Source organism: Marmota monax, unplaced genomic scaffold (assembly GCF_021218885.2).
Source record: "Marmota monax isolate L192 unplaced genomic scaffold, Marmota_monax_Labrador192_F-V1.1 WCK01_AAM20220418_F8-fsc00055, whole genome shotgun sequence".
NCBI lineage: Eukaryota > Metazoa > Chordata > Mammalia > Rodentia > Sciuridae > Marmota > Marmota monax.
Window position 1 is genome coordinate 7,670,640 of NW_026695205.1, and position 15,470 is coordinate 7,686,109.

Below are 15,470 nucleotides of genomic sequence, written 5' to 3' on the forward strand. Positions count from 1 at the left end.
CTTCGTTAAAACCTAAAAAGCCAGGTTCCCTGTTCCCAGACTGCTGGGCATTCCATTCCAGAACATGGCCGTGTGGGGATGCTCAGTAGGTCTGTCCACTCCTCACTGCTGCCCTACCCGCACTAGAAGTGGACATGTGCTTACATGCCTCAGGTCTATCTGCACCCCCTGTCCCCATGAACCTCTTGGCCACTGTTCAATCACATGAACCAGGAGTCCCTGTGTGGGACTTTGGGTCATTTTTAGAAAGTGAAATTTGAAATTTGCCCGCAGTCTGGCTGGGCACAATCAGGAGCACTTGTCAAAAGAAACTAACTTTATTTTTAGAACCACACACCCCAAACAAAACAGCTCCTCAGGAAAAACCCTCAGAGCCGGAACTGCCACCACCGGCTTCCCACAAGCCTCACCACCTCCCACCATCCTCCTGCTCTTGAGGCGATTGGCTGGGTTGCGTGGGCGGAGCCAAAAAAGTCCCCCAATGAGCAGCTCCGTGGTCTGAAAGGGCAGGGAAACAGCCCAATGAGCATCACTGCAGAGGAGCCAATCAGCTAGATGTTGCTGGGGCCGCTGTGAGCCAATCATCAGCCGGCAGCTAGAAGTTTGCTGGCAGCTGGAAGTTTGCTGGGGCCCCTTCGGCTGTGGCTCTCAACAGGGGAATTCCAAATCCCAAGTGCCTGAGTGTGGTCTAGAAATGGGGGCATAGGCTTCCTGAGGGCACCTGCATGATCCACCCAGGGGACAGCACAGTCAGAGGGCACAGGAGGAACGCAGGGTAGGGTACAGGCCTTATCTGGCCTAAGGGTGTGACTGCATGTTTGTGACCTCACAAAAGTCACATGTTGAAACCCTACTCCCAGTGGGGTGGTCAGAGGTGGGGCTTTGGAAAGTCACTGGGTTCAGATGAAGCCCTGAGAGTGGAGCCCCTTTGATGGGATTAATGTCCTTATCAGAAGAAGACAAGACTAGGGCTCACTTTCTCCACCACAGGAGGCTGCAGAAGTGGACAGCCGGCCCAGGAAGAAGAGCTTCACCTTCGGGCCCTCCAGCCTGAAGAGCCGTGAGATGCGAATGTCTGTTGTGTCTATGCTGCATCTTGGTAGAGCAGCCAACCAGACCAGGACAAAGCGTGGGCTTTGTGGCAGTGTCCAGGATCCCTGGTCCTCTCTGACTCCAGCAGACCTTCTGGGCTGTGAGCTGCCCTTCTCATAAACCCTCTCTGTGATCTTTATCTAGTTGGGTGAGTTTCTGCCACCTGCAGCTGAAAGAATCCTTATCCCTTCAGTGTCCTGCAAGTGGTCAGTAGCTGTGGCTCTCATTGTTTCAAAGCACTTATTCTTACTGTAATTTGCTAAATCAACGTTCTCCCTCCAACATTGTATTGAACTGGTCTCATGAGAGTCACTAATCCAATGGCCTTGCTCTCATTCCCAGTTGGCTGGTCTGCTCCGTAGCATTTGGATGCATTAAACATTCCCCCTTTTGGAAACCTTTCTTTTCTTAACTCTGGAATATTAAAGGAAAAGTTTGATCCTCCTCTATTTCTCAAACAGCTCCTTTGACTTCTGTAACCCTCTGCCCAATTATAGACATTCTTCAGAGTTCAGCCTGGCTCTTGGGGCTGAAGCTACTTCTAACATCCACTAATTGGGATTGATAATTTGAGTCACATGGCGCTCTCTCATCTTGAAGAACCCATTCACTTTTGTACCTCCAAATGTCATATCCTTAAAAAATGAGTCTCAAACTTCTACCTCCATCCTTGACCTTGGTATCAAGACCTATTTCCTGCGTTGACAGTGTTGACAGAGTACTTATATTTGGAGTGTTCCCTGACACTGGGTCTCCCCTCGTTTTGCTGGGCTCTGCCGGAGTTACCAGTGACTCCTTCTCCTAGTCACCAGCTCTCAGACCAGCGCTGTCTGTGCTCTTACTGCCCCACAAGCCCTCTTCATTCTTTTCTTGCAAGGTGTTTCCTCTTCGTTTGTTTTCGGGCCCCTGCGGCAATCTCTGCCTACCCTGTTCCCAGGTCCTATTCTGCTCCACTTTCATTCTTTTATAAGAATCACCCAACCCTGATAAATTGCTGAATTTTTGCATGGCTTTTTTTTTTCCTACTTAAAAACCTTCCATGGATGTCTGTGGCCTGAGGAAATCCCTTATCTGGTGACGAAGGCTCTGCATCAGTCTTCAGTGTTTTCTCCTGTTCTGCTTTAAAACAGGCTCTCCGTCCTTTCCAGGCCCATCTCGCCCTAAATCCAAACTCTTCCTTCCTGTGTCCCTGCCCTGATTCCCTCTTCTCCACTCCCCAGACCCCCTCTCCTCCCCCCAAGTTCTTAACAATGGATCTCAAGCCCCAGATCCCCAAGGAAACCTTTCTTCCTCTTCAGTTCACCATGTTTTCTTTCCTCATCTTCGGGAAACTTCTGTTGGCTCTATTTGTTTGACACTTGTCTTATGCAGTTGTATAACCTTGTCTTTGCCAGAGCTGCCTTTAAATTAGATTTTAATTGTTTTGAAAAGCAGAACTTGTGCCACATATGCAACCCTCTGTTCTCCCCTGGACCGCCCAGCCTGGGCTAGGTACAACTTTAAAGCTTTTTCTTGTGCTATTTCTTTGTTCTAAATTAAAAGGCTGTGCTCTATACAAAGTATTTTTGTCACATAGAATCAAGTAATGTGGGTGCTAAACGTGTTGGTAAAGCTTGCTGGACTCTCACAAAAGGTTTGCTCCATACCTACCCAGTTCCTCCCACCATTGTCTTTGTCTTTGAAGAATAACACATGATTTCCCCCTTTTATAGGAAATAATATCATACTCTGATAAAAGTTCTCTTGTTTATCAGCACTTCTTAGCTTCTTACCTCTTCTGAATGTGATTTTAGATCTTGGCAGATAGGTATTTTTGAAGTTCAGAAAGAAAAGAATCAGCAGCCTCTAATGTACATAACAAAAGACACTGAAATATCCTTCTTTCATTTTATTGAAAAGGAAACATTTCTATTCTAGCGCAAACAATGTATATTTTACATCATAAAGCAAGATATAATTTACATATTACATTTCTTAAGAGATCTTTATACCATTATGTCATTCCTTTTTTTATTAGGTTTCTTCTTCTGATTTAATTTAACCTGCCGACTACCCTACACATCAGCATCCTGTTTGGAAGGGGGGTGGGGCAACAGCTCATGGTGCTCATCTCTGTCTGGGCATGACCAGGCCTTGAGGTCTGGCCCTGAGACCTTCTTCTGAAAACTGGTTTAACAGCCAGAAGCTACTTCTCCAAATCACATAGCAAACTTGTTTTCAAAAAAATCAATAGTAAATCGAGTGCTAGTACTAGATGGTTTACTTCTTGATCAAGTGCTCAAATAATGGATGCTTGTAGTGTTGGTTTACTACCAATGGGCAGTCCCATGCCTGACCGGCACCAATCACTTCCAATTCCCAGAAATGGCTTGTCTAAGGTGTCAGACAGAACCTCCCAGTTTCCCCCACCGTTTGGGTTTATGGGGCCAGGATTTACTGTAGACCACTGGAAACGTATGTCAGGATGAAGGTTTCAAAAGATTTTGTTTTACGTAACTGTCTTTTCTAAGCGTCTCCCCTTTCCATGCATGACTTCTGTTCTTTACCTATAACCCAAATCCTCCTTTAGCTATTCTCTCCAAACTCCAGACCCCTCAAATTCATCATTTTTTTGGATTGCACTCACTTCACAAATCAAATAATGTTTCCATCTGTAAGGTCATACTATTCCTTTGAAACTCAGTAATCCACAGAAATGCATGGGACAGAAGAATGAGTCGAGAGATTTCTCAGAAGCAAGTAATGTGAATTGTCCAGCCAACCTAATGTGAATTGTCCAGTTCACCTACGTGAACCATTCTCTAAGAAATGTTTTCATAGTGGGTTAAAGGGAGAGGGGACCAGTTTGTGAAAGCAAAATGCCTAAGATGGGCTTTCTTCTTATTATTGGAAGAAGTACAGAATAGACATTTGAAATACATTTTGAGATGAGTGGCTGTTAGTCTGGGAAAAAATATCACCATTAGCTCAATCTGATATGCCAAGGGAAATACAAATGTTTGCTAAAAGTGCATCTTACACCCAAAGTTCTTGCCTGTCACTTATCATGCACAGTTGGCATATTTGGCCAAAATCAATCTAAAGATTTCTAATCACAGGTAACTAAATGTATTAGAATCAAGCTGGCCAGGATAAGAATATAAGTTAATATATGTCTATTTTGCATGTCTTAAATTATTCTTTGGTCAAATGGTGTGATTTCTCAGACATCTAAAAATATAAACCTGTTTCTTGCTTCCAAATACAAAGCTTTACGTATGTACAGCAAGGGAGCATCTCCTTGCTAGAGAATAAGGCTTCCTGGTATGGCACCACTCCATGAACACTGTACACTTTTATAGTCCTCTTCCTCCCAAGGCTAGAGTGCTGGACATGCAGAGAACACAGAAATCTTTAAAGGAGCACAGGAATAGAGCCTCACAACACCCCTGTGAGGTAGGGAGGTATTGCTAAACCCATTTTATAAACAGGCAAACTGAGGCACGGCATGGCAATAAGGTTGGGTCAAGTCCACCTGGCAAGTTAATAAAGCAAGGCTGGAAACAGAGAGAAAGAAATAGGGATCAGTCTTGGCTCCTAACCCTAGATGCTAAACTTTACTTCAAAACATTAAGGAAAAAAAAAAGTCCACAATTGCCTTTAAAGTTTTTGGAATTTCGACAAACCTTTAAATATTCCACTTAAAACATGTGTCCTGTCTTTCGTATTTCTGTTGAGTGGAGAAAGCAGATGACTATCTTTTCCTCCTCTAAGTATAATTCCCATGATAGAATATATCAGCATTCAACCAGAGCCCCAGCTCCAAATTCAAGGACATCTTTGTTCTCTCAAATAATTTGTAATTCATTTAAAGCCCTAATGCAAAAACGACACTGTTCTCAAACAACTGCCCTGCCAATTGCTGCGTGGCCTTAATGAGAATTCTGTGTAGAATATAAGAAAAGAAGCAAGATCCCTTACTAATGTCTCATCACTGCAGAGATCAGGACTGTGGTGATGGTGTGAAATTTGCTTCCTGTAGAATTTGAAAAACTACAGACTCAAGCTTGCAATATTTTATATATATATATATATATAAATATGTACAGTATATATATATAAGTGCACATCTGACTACCCTTAAGGCACCAAAGAGAAGTAGGCCATGTCTTTCACAATTCCGTCTTTGTTTTCCTAGAGAAATTTCTCTCCCTCTCAGTGAACATATTTCCTCTACCAAACAGCCTGTGACAACAAATAACTTTAACTCAAGATGACTGATTGTCTAAACGGGGCAGGGTGGTGTTGCTGGTGATATTATGGTGCATAGCTTAGAGCTCAGACCTAGAGCCGAGAGCTTAGAGTGAGCCAGCCACAGCCAGCCACAGCCAGCCACAGCCAGCCACAGCCAGCCACGCTGATCAGACAGACCAGAGACCAAACTTGTACACAATTTTTGTTTCCAGCAGCTGGCGGAAGAAAACCTTACCATAACCGACAGACAGAGAGAGAGTGAAAAGGGAATCATGGGAGGCACAGATCTTCAGAAAGACTTTGGCTTTGCAAAAGCTCCTGGAGAGAAGTGGGAGGGGCTCAGAGTAAGGCACTGAGGTTCTCACAGGTTGGTGACAAGGCCTGGGGCATCTCTCTGAGCCTGTGTGTACGTGGCTTTGTGGCTGCCGCAGACCTTTTCAAAACCTCTCAGGATTATGGGAGTGGGTGGGCTGACCCTAACCGAAGAAGCTTGGAGTATATTAATCAAAGCATGAATAGAAAGAAAAATAAAATAAACACACAGAAACAAATGGTGGTGGAATTCCAGAGGGAGGAGGAACATTTGTTAACTAATTTTCATTTTGCTCCTCTCCTGTTTTTCTCTGCCATGGTCCCAATATGTTAGTTCTGTTTGTTTGATTGTTTTTACTTTTTTTTCCCAGCGGATGAAGAAATGACAGAGCAGGATAGGTGTCTTATGGTTTTTGATTTCTTCTTAGGCCTGTTTAATTTTTTTTTTCCTCAGTTGACTGTTGGCACTTGGTTCCTCTGTAAACTATATTCCTTGGCCTTCAGTCTCAGGTTGGCAATGCTGTTGGCCATGTTGATGCCCTGAGCAGGGCTATTGTTGGCACATGTGGCAGAATAAGTAGCCATGGCGCTGTGGGGACAAAGGAGAAAGCAGGGAGAATAACAGGCATTAGTTTCATGAAGCTGCAAGTCCAGGCCCCGGGTGGGTGCACTCTCAGGACGGGGCCAGGCAGGGCAGGGCAGGGGTTGGACTAGGTGACCGATAGGTCTCTCCCAGCTGGGGCTTTCCATTAGTCTAAGGCACTTGGGGAGGTGGCTGTGTTTTTCAGGGCAGGAGAAAGCAGAGGAGAATGAGACCCAGGGAGGGAGGGAGGGGCACTTGCTGTGTTGGGTACAGTGAGTAATGATTTATTTCTGGGGTGACAGATGAGAGCTGCCCAAATTGAGCAGCAGGTGCTTTATCAGCTGACTAATTAAAACAGCATTTAATCTCCCTGCCTCCATTCCCTAGCCCATGGGACGGGTGACGCAGAAATGCAAGTTTGGGACAAAAAAACTAAAGGAAAATTTGCTGCTTCACTCTAAATAGCTGTAATTCTAACACATTTTAGGTAATTGATTAAATACCATGAGAAGTAATGTGCTCAGAGAATCAGTTAGCACCCCAGTGGAACTTCCCAGTCCTTCTTGATTCCCTGGTTGATAATACCTGCATTGTGAATCAAGAGGTGCCTATTGACTGGCCTCAATGTCCTGACCTCTCCCCAAAACTTCCTGCGGAGCACACGCTGCTTTTGGCTCAATTATTTTGGAAATGTCTAAATTTCCAAAATAAAGTATCAAAGGCTCCAGTTTCAGCAACCTTGACCTTAGAGATAACTGTTTCTCACTGTCAATATTGCCGACAAAAACTTGACGTTGTCATTGTCAAAGACTGATCTTAGGACCAAGAACTGGGCATAAAATTGTCATTGGGGGATTTCTTTCTTTTAAAAATTTTATTTTATTTCTTTATATGTGGTGCTGAGAATCTAACCCAGTGCCTCACACATGCCAGGCAAGCACGCTACCGCTGAGCCCAGCCCCAGCCCCTGTCCTGGTGGGTTTCTGATCACTGCATCCATGAATCTCTTTTAAGGAAAAAAGAAATGGTGTTGCAGAATTGTACTCAGATTATTTCCTTTATACTGAATGGATAAAAGAAGACTAATTTTAACTAAATGAAAATGTTTCTAAGATCGCAAAATCCTTTTCAACTGCGGGGTGGATAGACAGACTTATAAATGGAATGACATGTGCTTTTCTGGGGCCTGCATTCCAGTGGAATTTGTCAGCCACACAGGAGCCTGTGGCTCTGGGATCAAGTGACAAGATCAGAAAGAGAGAAAACTGAAGCTGCTCTACAAGAAGGACAGATCCCTGACACCTCTCCCGAACAGTCCAGACTTATCGTAGCCTAGTTCAACTTGGTGACTAGCAATTAGCCCAGGAAAATGGAGATAAAGAAATATAGAAGGTTACGGATCACTCCCTCTCTCCAGAAATACAAATCTTCAGCTTGCCGCACGGGTATAAAGCGTGTGAGCAAGTGTGTGTGTGTGTGTGTGTGTGTGTGTGTGTGACAGAGACTGTGTGTGTGTGCACGACAGACAGAAGACTCAGAAGGGTTACAGAGTCTTGCCTCCCTCACTTCCTCCTCCTTCTCTTTTCTTTCTTTCTTTTCTTTTCTTTTCTTTTTGGTACTGGGGGTTGAATCCAGGGGCACTAAATCATTGAGCCACATGCCAGCCCTTTTATTTTTCATTTTGAGACAGGTTCTTGCTAAGTTGCTGAGGCTGGCTTTGAACATGCGAACCTCCTGCCTCGGCCTCGGGAGCTGCTGGGATCACAGGTGTGTGCCACCAGGCCTGCTGCCTTTCCTCATTTTGCCCGCTCATTCTTACCCAGTGCCCCTGCGTGATGCTCTCCCTGCTACTTCAAGGCAGGTCCTCCTATAGCACCCTACACTCTGCTTTTATCACTTCATTTAATTTTTTTAAAAAAATATTATTTTAGTTGTAGATGGACACAATATCTTTATTTATTTTTATGTGGTCCTGAAGATCGAACCCAATGCCTCATGTGGGCAAGGCAAGTGCTCTACCACTGTGGCACTGCCCCAGCCCCACTTAATTAAATTCTCCATCATCTATCACTGTTCTCAGCTGTAAGCTCCACGAACCAGACACCACCTCTGCCGGTTCACAACTGGATCCTTTGGTAGAGCTGACCAGCCCCTCATACACACTAAGCACTCAGTAAACTATTTAGTGAAGAGACGAGTGAGATGTATGCAGATGGGCTACAATTTAACCGATTCCTGATCACTATCACTGGTTTCTGTCATCCTGCTATGAGTGATGATTTCTTAAAAACTAATCTGACCAATGTGCTTTCACTCTTTAGAAGTCATCCTTGCTGTAAATTTCGCTCTCCTAATGGAAAAAACGAAGTCAGAAGGACATGGCAAAAGGGGATGGTCACTGCATATTCTGGGATACACAAAAATATCTTCTCACAGTAAAACTAAACCAATATTCATACAGTTGAGACAGACTATCACTTCCCCACTCTCCACCAAAGGGCACGGGCAGAAGAGTCTCCAGTTAAAGTGGGATTAATTAGGAGTGAAACAAATGACCAGAATAACCCATTAAGATAGGGAAAGGTTTTTTTTTTTTTTTAACAATGCACCAAGAAATGCCATTTATTTTCAAAACTCATACACATATCATCATTTAGCTTCTAGACTGATTACATGTTTCCACTCAAGATTCTGCCAGAAATATATGCAAATCCATAAAACCCATTGTCAAGGAATTTCTCGGACACACCAAAGACCGAAGAGATGAGTGGATTTGGGAAATATATCTAAATCATGGATTATTATAAAATCAGCCAAATTAGCCTTTCCCAACCAGGAGTATGAGAGAATAAAGCACTGAAGATTATACATAGAAGGTGCCATTTTAAATACACAGGGAGAAGCTGGACTCACAGGGTATCTGCATCATTTGGAAAGTACTGAGGGTGGAATTGAATGGCCTCTGAGCACACATGGTAAAACTTTATGACAGAACATGGAGATGAGCTCTGGTGGCAAAGTGCAGACAGCCATGGAGGACTTGGCCGAATTCTGGAGATGTGTTTTCCGTTCTTTGAGAGTCTAGACAAGCAAAGTCCTACTTAACAGCAATTCACCCTTTCTATTTCTTGGCAGACAAAGCAAACTGCGACCTTGGGAGATTACGGTAGTTTACTGGAGTTGTTTCCACTGTTTTCCAGAAATGTCTGCAGTAGCAGTGACTGAAGTTTTGTCTACTCTGTGCCAGTTTTGCTCATTACTCCACAATCTACTACCTGTGTCATTAGGGATTCTGGTCTGGGACTTAAAAGGTAGCACGTTTCTTAGAAATACTGAGTTTTTCTCTCTAATGCAGGCCAGACTACAAAATCCAAACTCAGAGGAATGTTGACCCACTTTTTTACTCAAAGATGAATTAGTAGGGAATTAGGATCATGTATTGCACAGGATGCTCCCAAGACTTTGTCTCTTGAATGATGCAGCCTGCGCTTCTGTAGTAGAGAACAGTGGCCTGCCCAGTGGTATGGTGGTGCCATCATAGGAACACCACAGTAGGGGCGAGTCTGTATAGGAATCCTCCCATTAGTGGGGTGTGAGGAGAACAAAGCTGTTTATATTAATGAATGGGTTTTGTGATTCCCTCGAAGCTTCAGAAGGGATAACATTTCACTTGTAATTTTTAGAAAAATTGTAAATGTCGAAGAAACCAATCTGGATAGGATTGGTAGGATAAAAGAAGAGAGGTCACCTTCATCCCAGCCTCTTAACTGATGTTTAGAATGTATCATCCTTCAAATAGAGACCACAGTGTTATTTTGCACACGTATTGAGGAATTGCCTCTCTTCCCTATAGTAGTTCCACTGGGTCTAGGCTTACAATTCCATATGTGCTTTACAGGCAGACAGTGGGTGGTTCTTCAACATACCAGTGATGGACACAACTTGTCACAGGTCAGAAAAGACGAATTGCTGAGTGGGTGTTCAAGGAGCAGCCTAGATGCACGTTAAGCATGGCAGTAGCCAAGGGAGAGGACTTGCTTCCTAAAGGGAGAGCAGATGCAAGAGAGCCTTGCATGGCTGCCAATCTGAGACACTGTTGGTGACCACCTGTCGTATGTCATGGAAACTCCTAAGGCTCTGCTTCAGGAGAAGAAAGAACACTGAAACATCATCTTGCAAGAGAGAGAGCTGTCAGGGCAATTAGCTGCTTTCAACCAATTTATGAGGCCATTCAGAGTACGTGAAATGACCATTCCTTCCTATCAAAACTCCTGGGGTCAACAGGTAAGACTGAAACTGATGTCTATCGTAGGTTAAGCATAAGACAACAGAGAGCCAGCTTCCTACCAGCGGGGCTTACCTTCTGAGTAAGGCAGAGTGCAATTCGAGCTGATTCCTGGCCCTGACTTTATAGGGTTTAGCTAAAGCCCATTTCTACTTAAGTTCTAGTAAAGGTCTCTGTATTTGTGACCAAGAAAGGACTTCACTGGAATAACGTGCATGGAAACACTGGAGATGGAAAAGAAGGGCTGATTCCCGTCTGTTGACTCAATAGGGGGTGCTGGGACTTCCACAGAGCTGACACGTTGAAGTGGGCTTGGAATGTTTCCATCTCCTTATTTGGAGATTTCTAGCAGATGTGGCCCAGCTACAGGCAGCACAATGCCAGCCCCGCCCTCAGGGTTGAAGGACGGTTTTCACTGGGGACGGATCATTCATGATCCATCGAACTGCTCCGAAAGGCTGTAGTGAGGGAAAATGTGCTGAACTAACTGCCAGACACCCAGGAGGCCCCCAGCAGCCCACTCATGGCACGATCTCAAAGCCAGGAGACTCAGGGACATCTTTCCCTCTGCTTTCTCGCCACCCGTAGTGTAAACCCTACAAATCACAAAACAGTTGAGGATGGCTTGGGAAACAATAGCACTTGACTATGTTTTCAACTTTAACGTGGCCTTCTAGCTGAACAAAGAACAAACGATGACAAGCTGTTTAAATTTTTACTCCAAAGACAAATCTGTCAGCCTAAGAAGTCTGTGGGTCTTCCTGGGAATCTAGGTTTCCTCTGCGGGGACTTAGCTTTTCAAAGGCTGCAGAGCCTTCAGTTTCCCAGGCTCTGTGGTCTAGAGGGCAGAGGCCGCCTCTTTGGTGCGTTCTTTGCAGTACAAGAACAGTGGAGGCTCCATCTAAGAAAATTCAATACTGGTTTTCCTCGGGAAACTTACTATGGAAGTGACAGCCCTTACATCCTGTTGGAAACGTTCTTATGAGAACTTAACAATCACTTGCAACTTCTGTTTTTGAAATTCAGAGGTTGCTTTTTGGTGTATACTTAGCTCTTACAAGTTGGACACGCCTGGACCACATTTCATCAGCCAGTCTTCAGGGTGTACTACATGTTTAGTCATATTTCTGCAAGCTTTCCCTTTTCTTTCTAGAAATGTCTGATACACAAATATGCAAATATTGGCATGCGGATGCTTTGCATCTTTCTATTGTACAGATTTTTTTTTTGATATTTCTTTTTCGTATGCAATAGGGAAGCTAGTGGATCAGTTTTGATACAAGCTTACATGAGAAGTCAATGATCTGCCAGGAGCCAGGATGAGAACTTAGTTCTTCTGACTGCTGGGGCATACCCTACAGTCAGTCACCTGACGCCTCACTCTGTAAGGCCTGTCCTGTGTGTGGACAGCACTTCCATCATCTTGGAGTGGAACAACTTGCAGATGCAGAATCTCAGGCCCACCCTAGGCTTAGTGGACCCCAGTCTCCAGGTACGGGGTCCCAGGCGAGTCCCAGGCATAGCCACATGTGAGGAGTGGTGCTCTCAACTCACGCCACCCTTAGGTTTGAGGACAGGTTCTCCGGTAGCTCTGATGCTCACCACAGTCCCCGCTGTAGGACCTCACCGCTCACATCTCCAGGAGTTGAACCCCCACTTTCTTAAACACACTTAGCTTCCCCTTCAGCCCTACCCCCAGCAGCCACCCTCTTCCCCCTCTGACAAGTTACCTTTTCAGTGTCTTCCGTTAGAATCCGTTATGAAGCCCCTCGTGTAAACAACATCTTGGGAGGGACGAGGATCTATGTTTGAAAGTGTGAAAGCGAGAAATGAGCCAAGGTGTTCAGCAGATGTCAGGCCGCACCAGGACCACCACCAAGTGACGGGGATGAGGAAGGGGAGGGAGCTCTGCCCTGGTGCTTTCGTCTAGCCCTCCCTCCGCAAGCAGCACTCTGGGCCAGGGCTGCAGAGCCGGGCCAGCTCTCTGCTCTCACAGGAACTGAGGTCTCTGGGGAAGGGTGTCTTAGCTATTTCATCTCAAAAAACATTCGGCAGTCCAAGAGCTGGCTGGTCACTGCTACCCAAGAGGCAAAGCGCTCTACCAGCGAGTCCTCGCAGCCGCAGGGCCTGTGCGTGGGGTCGTTCTCATAACTGTCCTGAGCTAAGCGGTGGGTATGTGTTCCAGAAAGATTCCTTCAGCTGACCCCAGGGAAATAAAGAAGACACCTGCCAGAAAGAGGCATCCATGTTCGCGAATGCTTTGCTTCCTCTGGTGACTCAAGTCCTGCCTGTCATCTCCTGTAAAACGCTCAAGGAACGAACAAGTCCATGACATGCCTTGGAGTAAACCATGTGTCTCAGTTTGCCACGGACAAGCCCAGTTTATGCCCGCCATCCTACGGAAATTATCAATACCAGTTCCCTTTCACTTTCAAAAGTGTCCCAGTTTGGATGACAAGGTATACAGCCACCAGTCTGACTGCAAATGACAGCCAGGAAAAAGACTCATTGGCTCTTCCCCAGTCCAGAGTTCTGAGCGTTAGAGAGTAAGTGTTCTGTGCCTTGGCTTCCTTCTCTCCTCTCAGGGAAGAGCCCTGGAAGTCAGCCAGCTGCTCTCTGGCAAAACTGTCTGCTCATAGTCCCCAGGTTGCAGGAGCAAGCCACAGGGCTTATCCCGTGGAGTGCCCATACACCCATCTGAGACAGACCTTGCCTCAAAACAATGGTTTCAACAGTTCAATTTGCTGCATCCAATACAGTGCAGGTTCAATTTGAATGAGAATAGTCAGGTGTCCTAAGGTGTGGGACAGAAACAGGGACCACAAGCACGGGTTCTCACTGTTTCCTGAAGACTTAAACTTGGGCAAGTGTTCAGCCTCCTCTTCTTTGGAACTGGAGCAAGGACAGAGTTATCACACAGGAGTGTCCCAAAGATTAACCAAGACAAATGCTTTTTAATGAATGTCACTAACTTGACATAAGGACCAAAAGAAATAGCGAGTGAATTTTCCATAACACAAAATGTCTATTGATTCCTCGGCTTTTCATCACTTGTTTTTCTTCTGTATTTCTTTAACAACAGTCATGTTTCCTAGCAAGATTTGAACTGTGAAATCATGACATATTTGATTCTAAACAGCAAGAAGACCTCCAGGTAGCAAAATGGGTTTGGCCGCTTTTAAAAATTAAACAAACTATAAACACTTCAGACAACATTAGGGCAAAAAAACCATATTAATTTACTGCATTAAACCATCACTTTTCTACTTAAATTTGGAGATTAATTTATTCTTCATACAGAATATGAACTATCAGGTTCTATAATACTGTTTTAATTTTTACAAACTCTTGTATCTAAGGGAGAAGTGATATAAAAGCACATGATGAAATGAGTAAGAAGTAGTAGGTTATATGATCTTAAGTGAAAAGAGCAGAATACAAAATAATATGTACACTAAGCCTACACTATATAAAATATTGAGCTCTAATTGCAGAAATGAACAAACTAGCTATATCAAGATGATACAAGTATGGTCTTTTGAAAACACCTCTAGATTTTCTTCATCATCTTTTTAGCTAAAATAGAATTTTTCCAAAACAGGCACACATGACTTGCCACGTTAATAGCTTCAGTTTGATGATCATCTACAAAATTCCGGTGGTGTGGGCACTGAGGCTTGGCTTCTGCTGTGGCCAGTGTCTAACCCGACACTAGTTCCAGAGGACTTCGTCCCCACGAGCAGGGGTCTGCGCTCAGCTTCTCCCTGGCAAGGACCCTAAGGAGGACGCAGGCAGAAAGGAGAAGCAATGCTTCCCAGTTACCACCAGATTCACACCCAAGATCTTGAGGCCTCAGGCTTTGAACTAGACCATCCCACAGGCTATTTAGGGAGTCTGTGGACTACCAGTACTCATAAAAGAGATATTAAAGAATATGTGATGTCACAATGGTCCTCAAATGTATTTTTAGTAAATCCTACAGAAGAAGGGTCTACATTTTAAATAGGACACACAGATATAATTGATCTTTCAAAATCAGCAAGGCTGAGAGTAATGGGGTCCAAGAATAGGACTTCCTAAACGCGGGGTCTCCATGTACGAAGACCAGAATTAATTCAGCTTAATTTTACAACAAGGAATATAAAAGACATTCCCAAATGCACTTATGGTGTTTCTCTCAAGAACTGATTTGGTATAGAAAGAACATTTAGGTGAGGCTCTGGGCTTGAATTAGAGCTATAAATTTGGAAAGCATGTGCATTTCATGAATGTGGCTTTTCACTTCAGGGGCTAGGTTTCTGCCAGGACATACTCTGTTAGTCTTAAGCTTGTCCTTAAGCCCATAATGAACTTGACAATAAAAAGATTTTTAAAAAAAGCACAATAAGTGAATTTGCGAATACTTCTTCCATTGAAATCAGCAGAAGAGAACATGCAGCCTTGACCTGGTTTCTTAGAACGCTCAGGTCTAGGTTTAAAGACAGGCACCCTGGACTGGCCATAGGGTGCTGAGCACAGTGTCTCAGTTTGCCTTCTGCCATCAGCAGTGTGTTCTGAACAGCACAATGAACTGAGGTTCAAAGTCTCAATGAGGTGGAAACAGCACTCTGCCACTTGCTTCTTCAAAAAATGTCACCTTTTTAATATAAAAGTTTAGTGTAAATTATACAATCTTTTTTATGCAAAACATACACACATGTGCACATGCACAAGTGCGCGTACCCTCTCTCTCTCTCTCTCTCACACACACACACACACACACACACACACAACTGACCCCCAAAGAAATCTCCAGATAAGTAGGTCAGAATTGGCGACAGAATAGGAAAGCGTCTGGGATCCTAAGAAATTTCCCCTACTAACTGGTGAGGACTGAGTCTCCAAAGTGATGGGAATGAGCTTAGCTCTCCTTTCCTTGTGTGGGTGTCGCTGTCTCCTCCCTCCCTCCTTCCCATCTCCCTTCTT

At 44.4% G+C, this 15,470-nt stretch overlaps 1 protein-coding gene across 2 annotated transcripts in view; it reads right to left on the reverse strand.

The window, feature by feature from the left end:
• Nucleotides 1-2,965: 2,965 nt before the first annotated feature.
• The window catches only part of Prrx1 (paired related homeobox 1), a 68,816-nt gene continuing 56,311 nt past the window's right edge, over nt 2,966-15,470 (reverse strand). The window contains exons 4-5 of one of the 2 annotated variants that reach the window (XM_046430122.2): nt 12,236-12,307; nt 6,090-6,226 (exon numbers count right to left, since the gene is read on the reverse strand). In XM_046430122.2, coding sequence (XP_046286078.1) covers nt 12,253-12,307 — 55 coding nt within the window. In that variant the 3' untranslated portion in view covers nt 6,090-6,226; nt 12,236-12,252. Of the gene's footprint in view, nt 6,227-12,235; nt 12,308-15,470 lie in introns of both variants that reach the window. The other variant, XM_046430120.2, reaches the window with a different exon arrangement.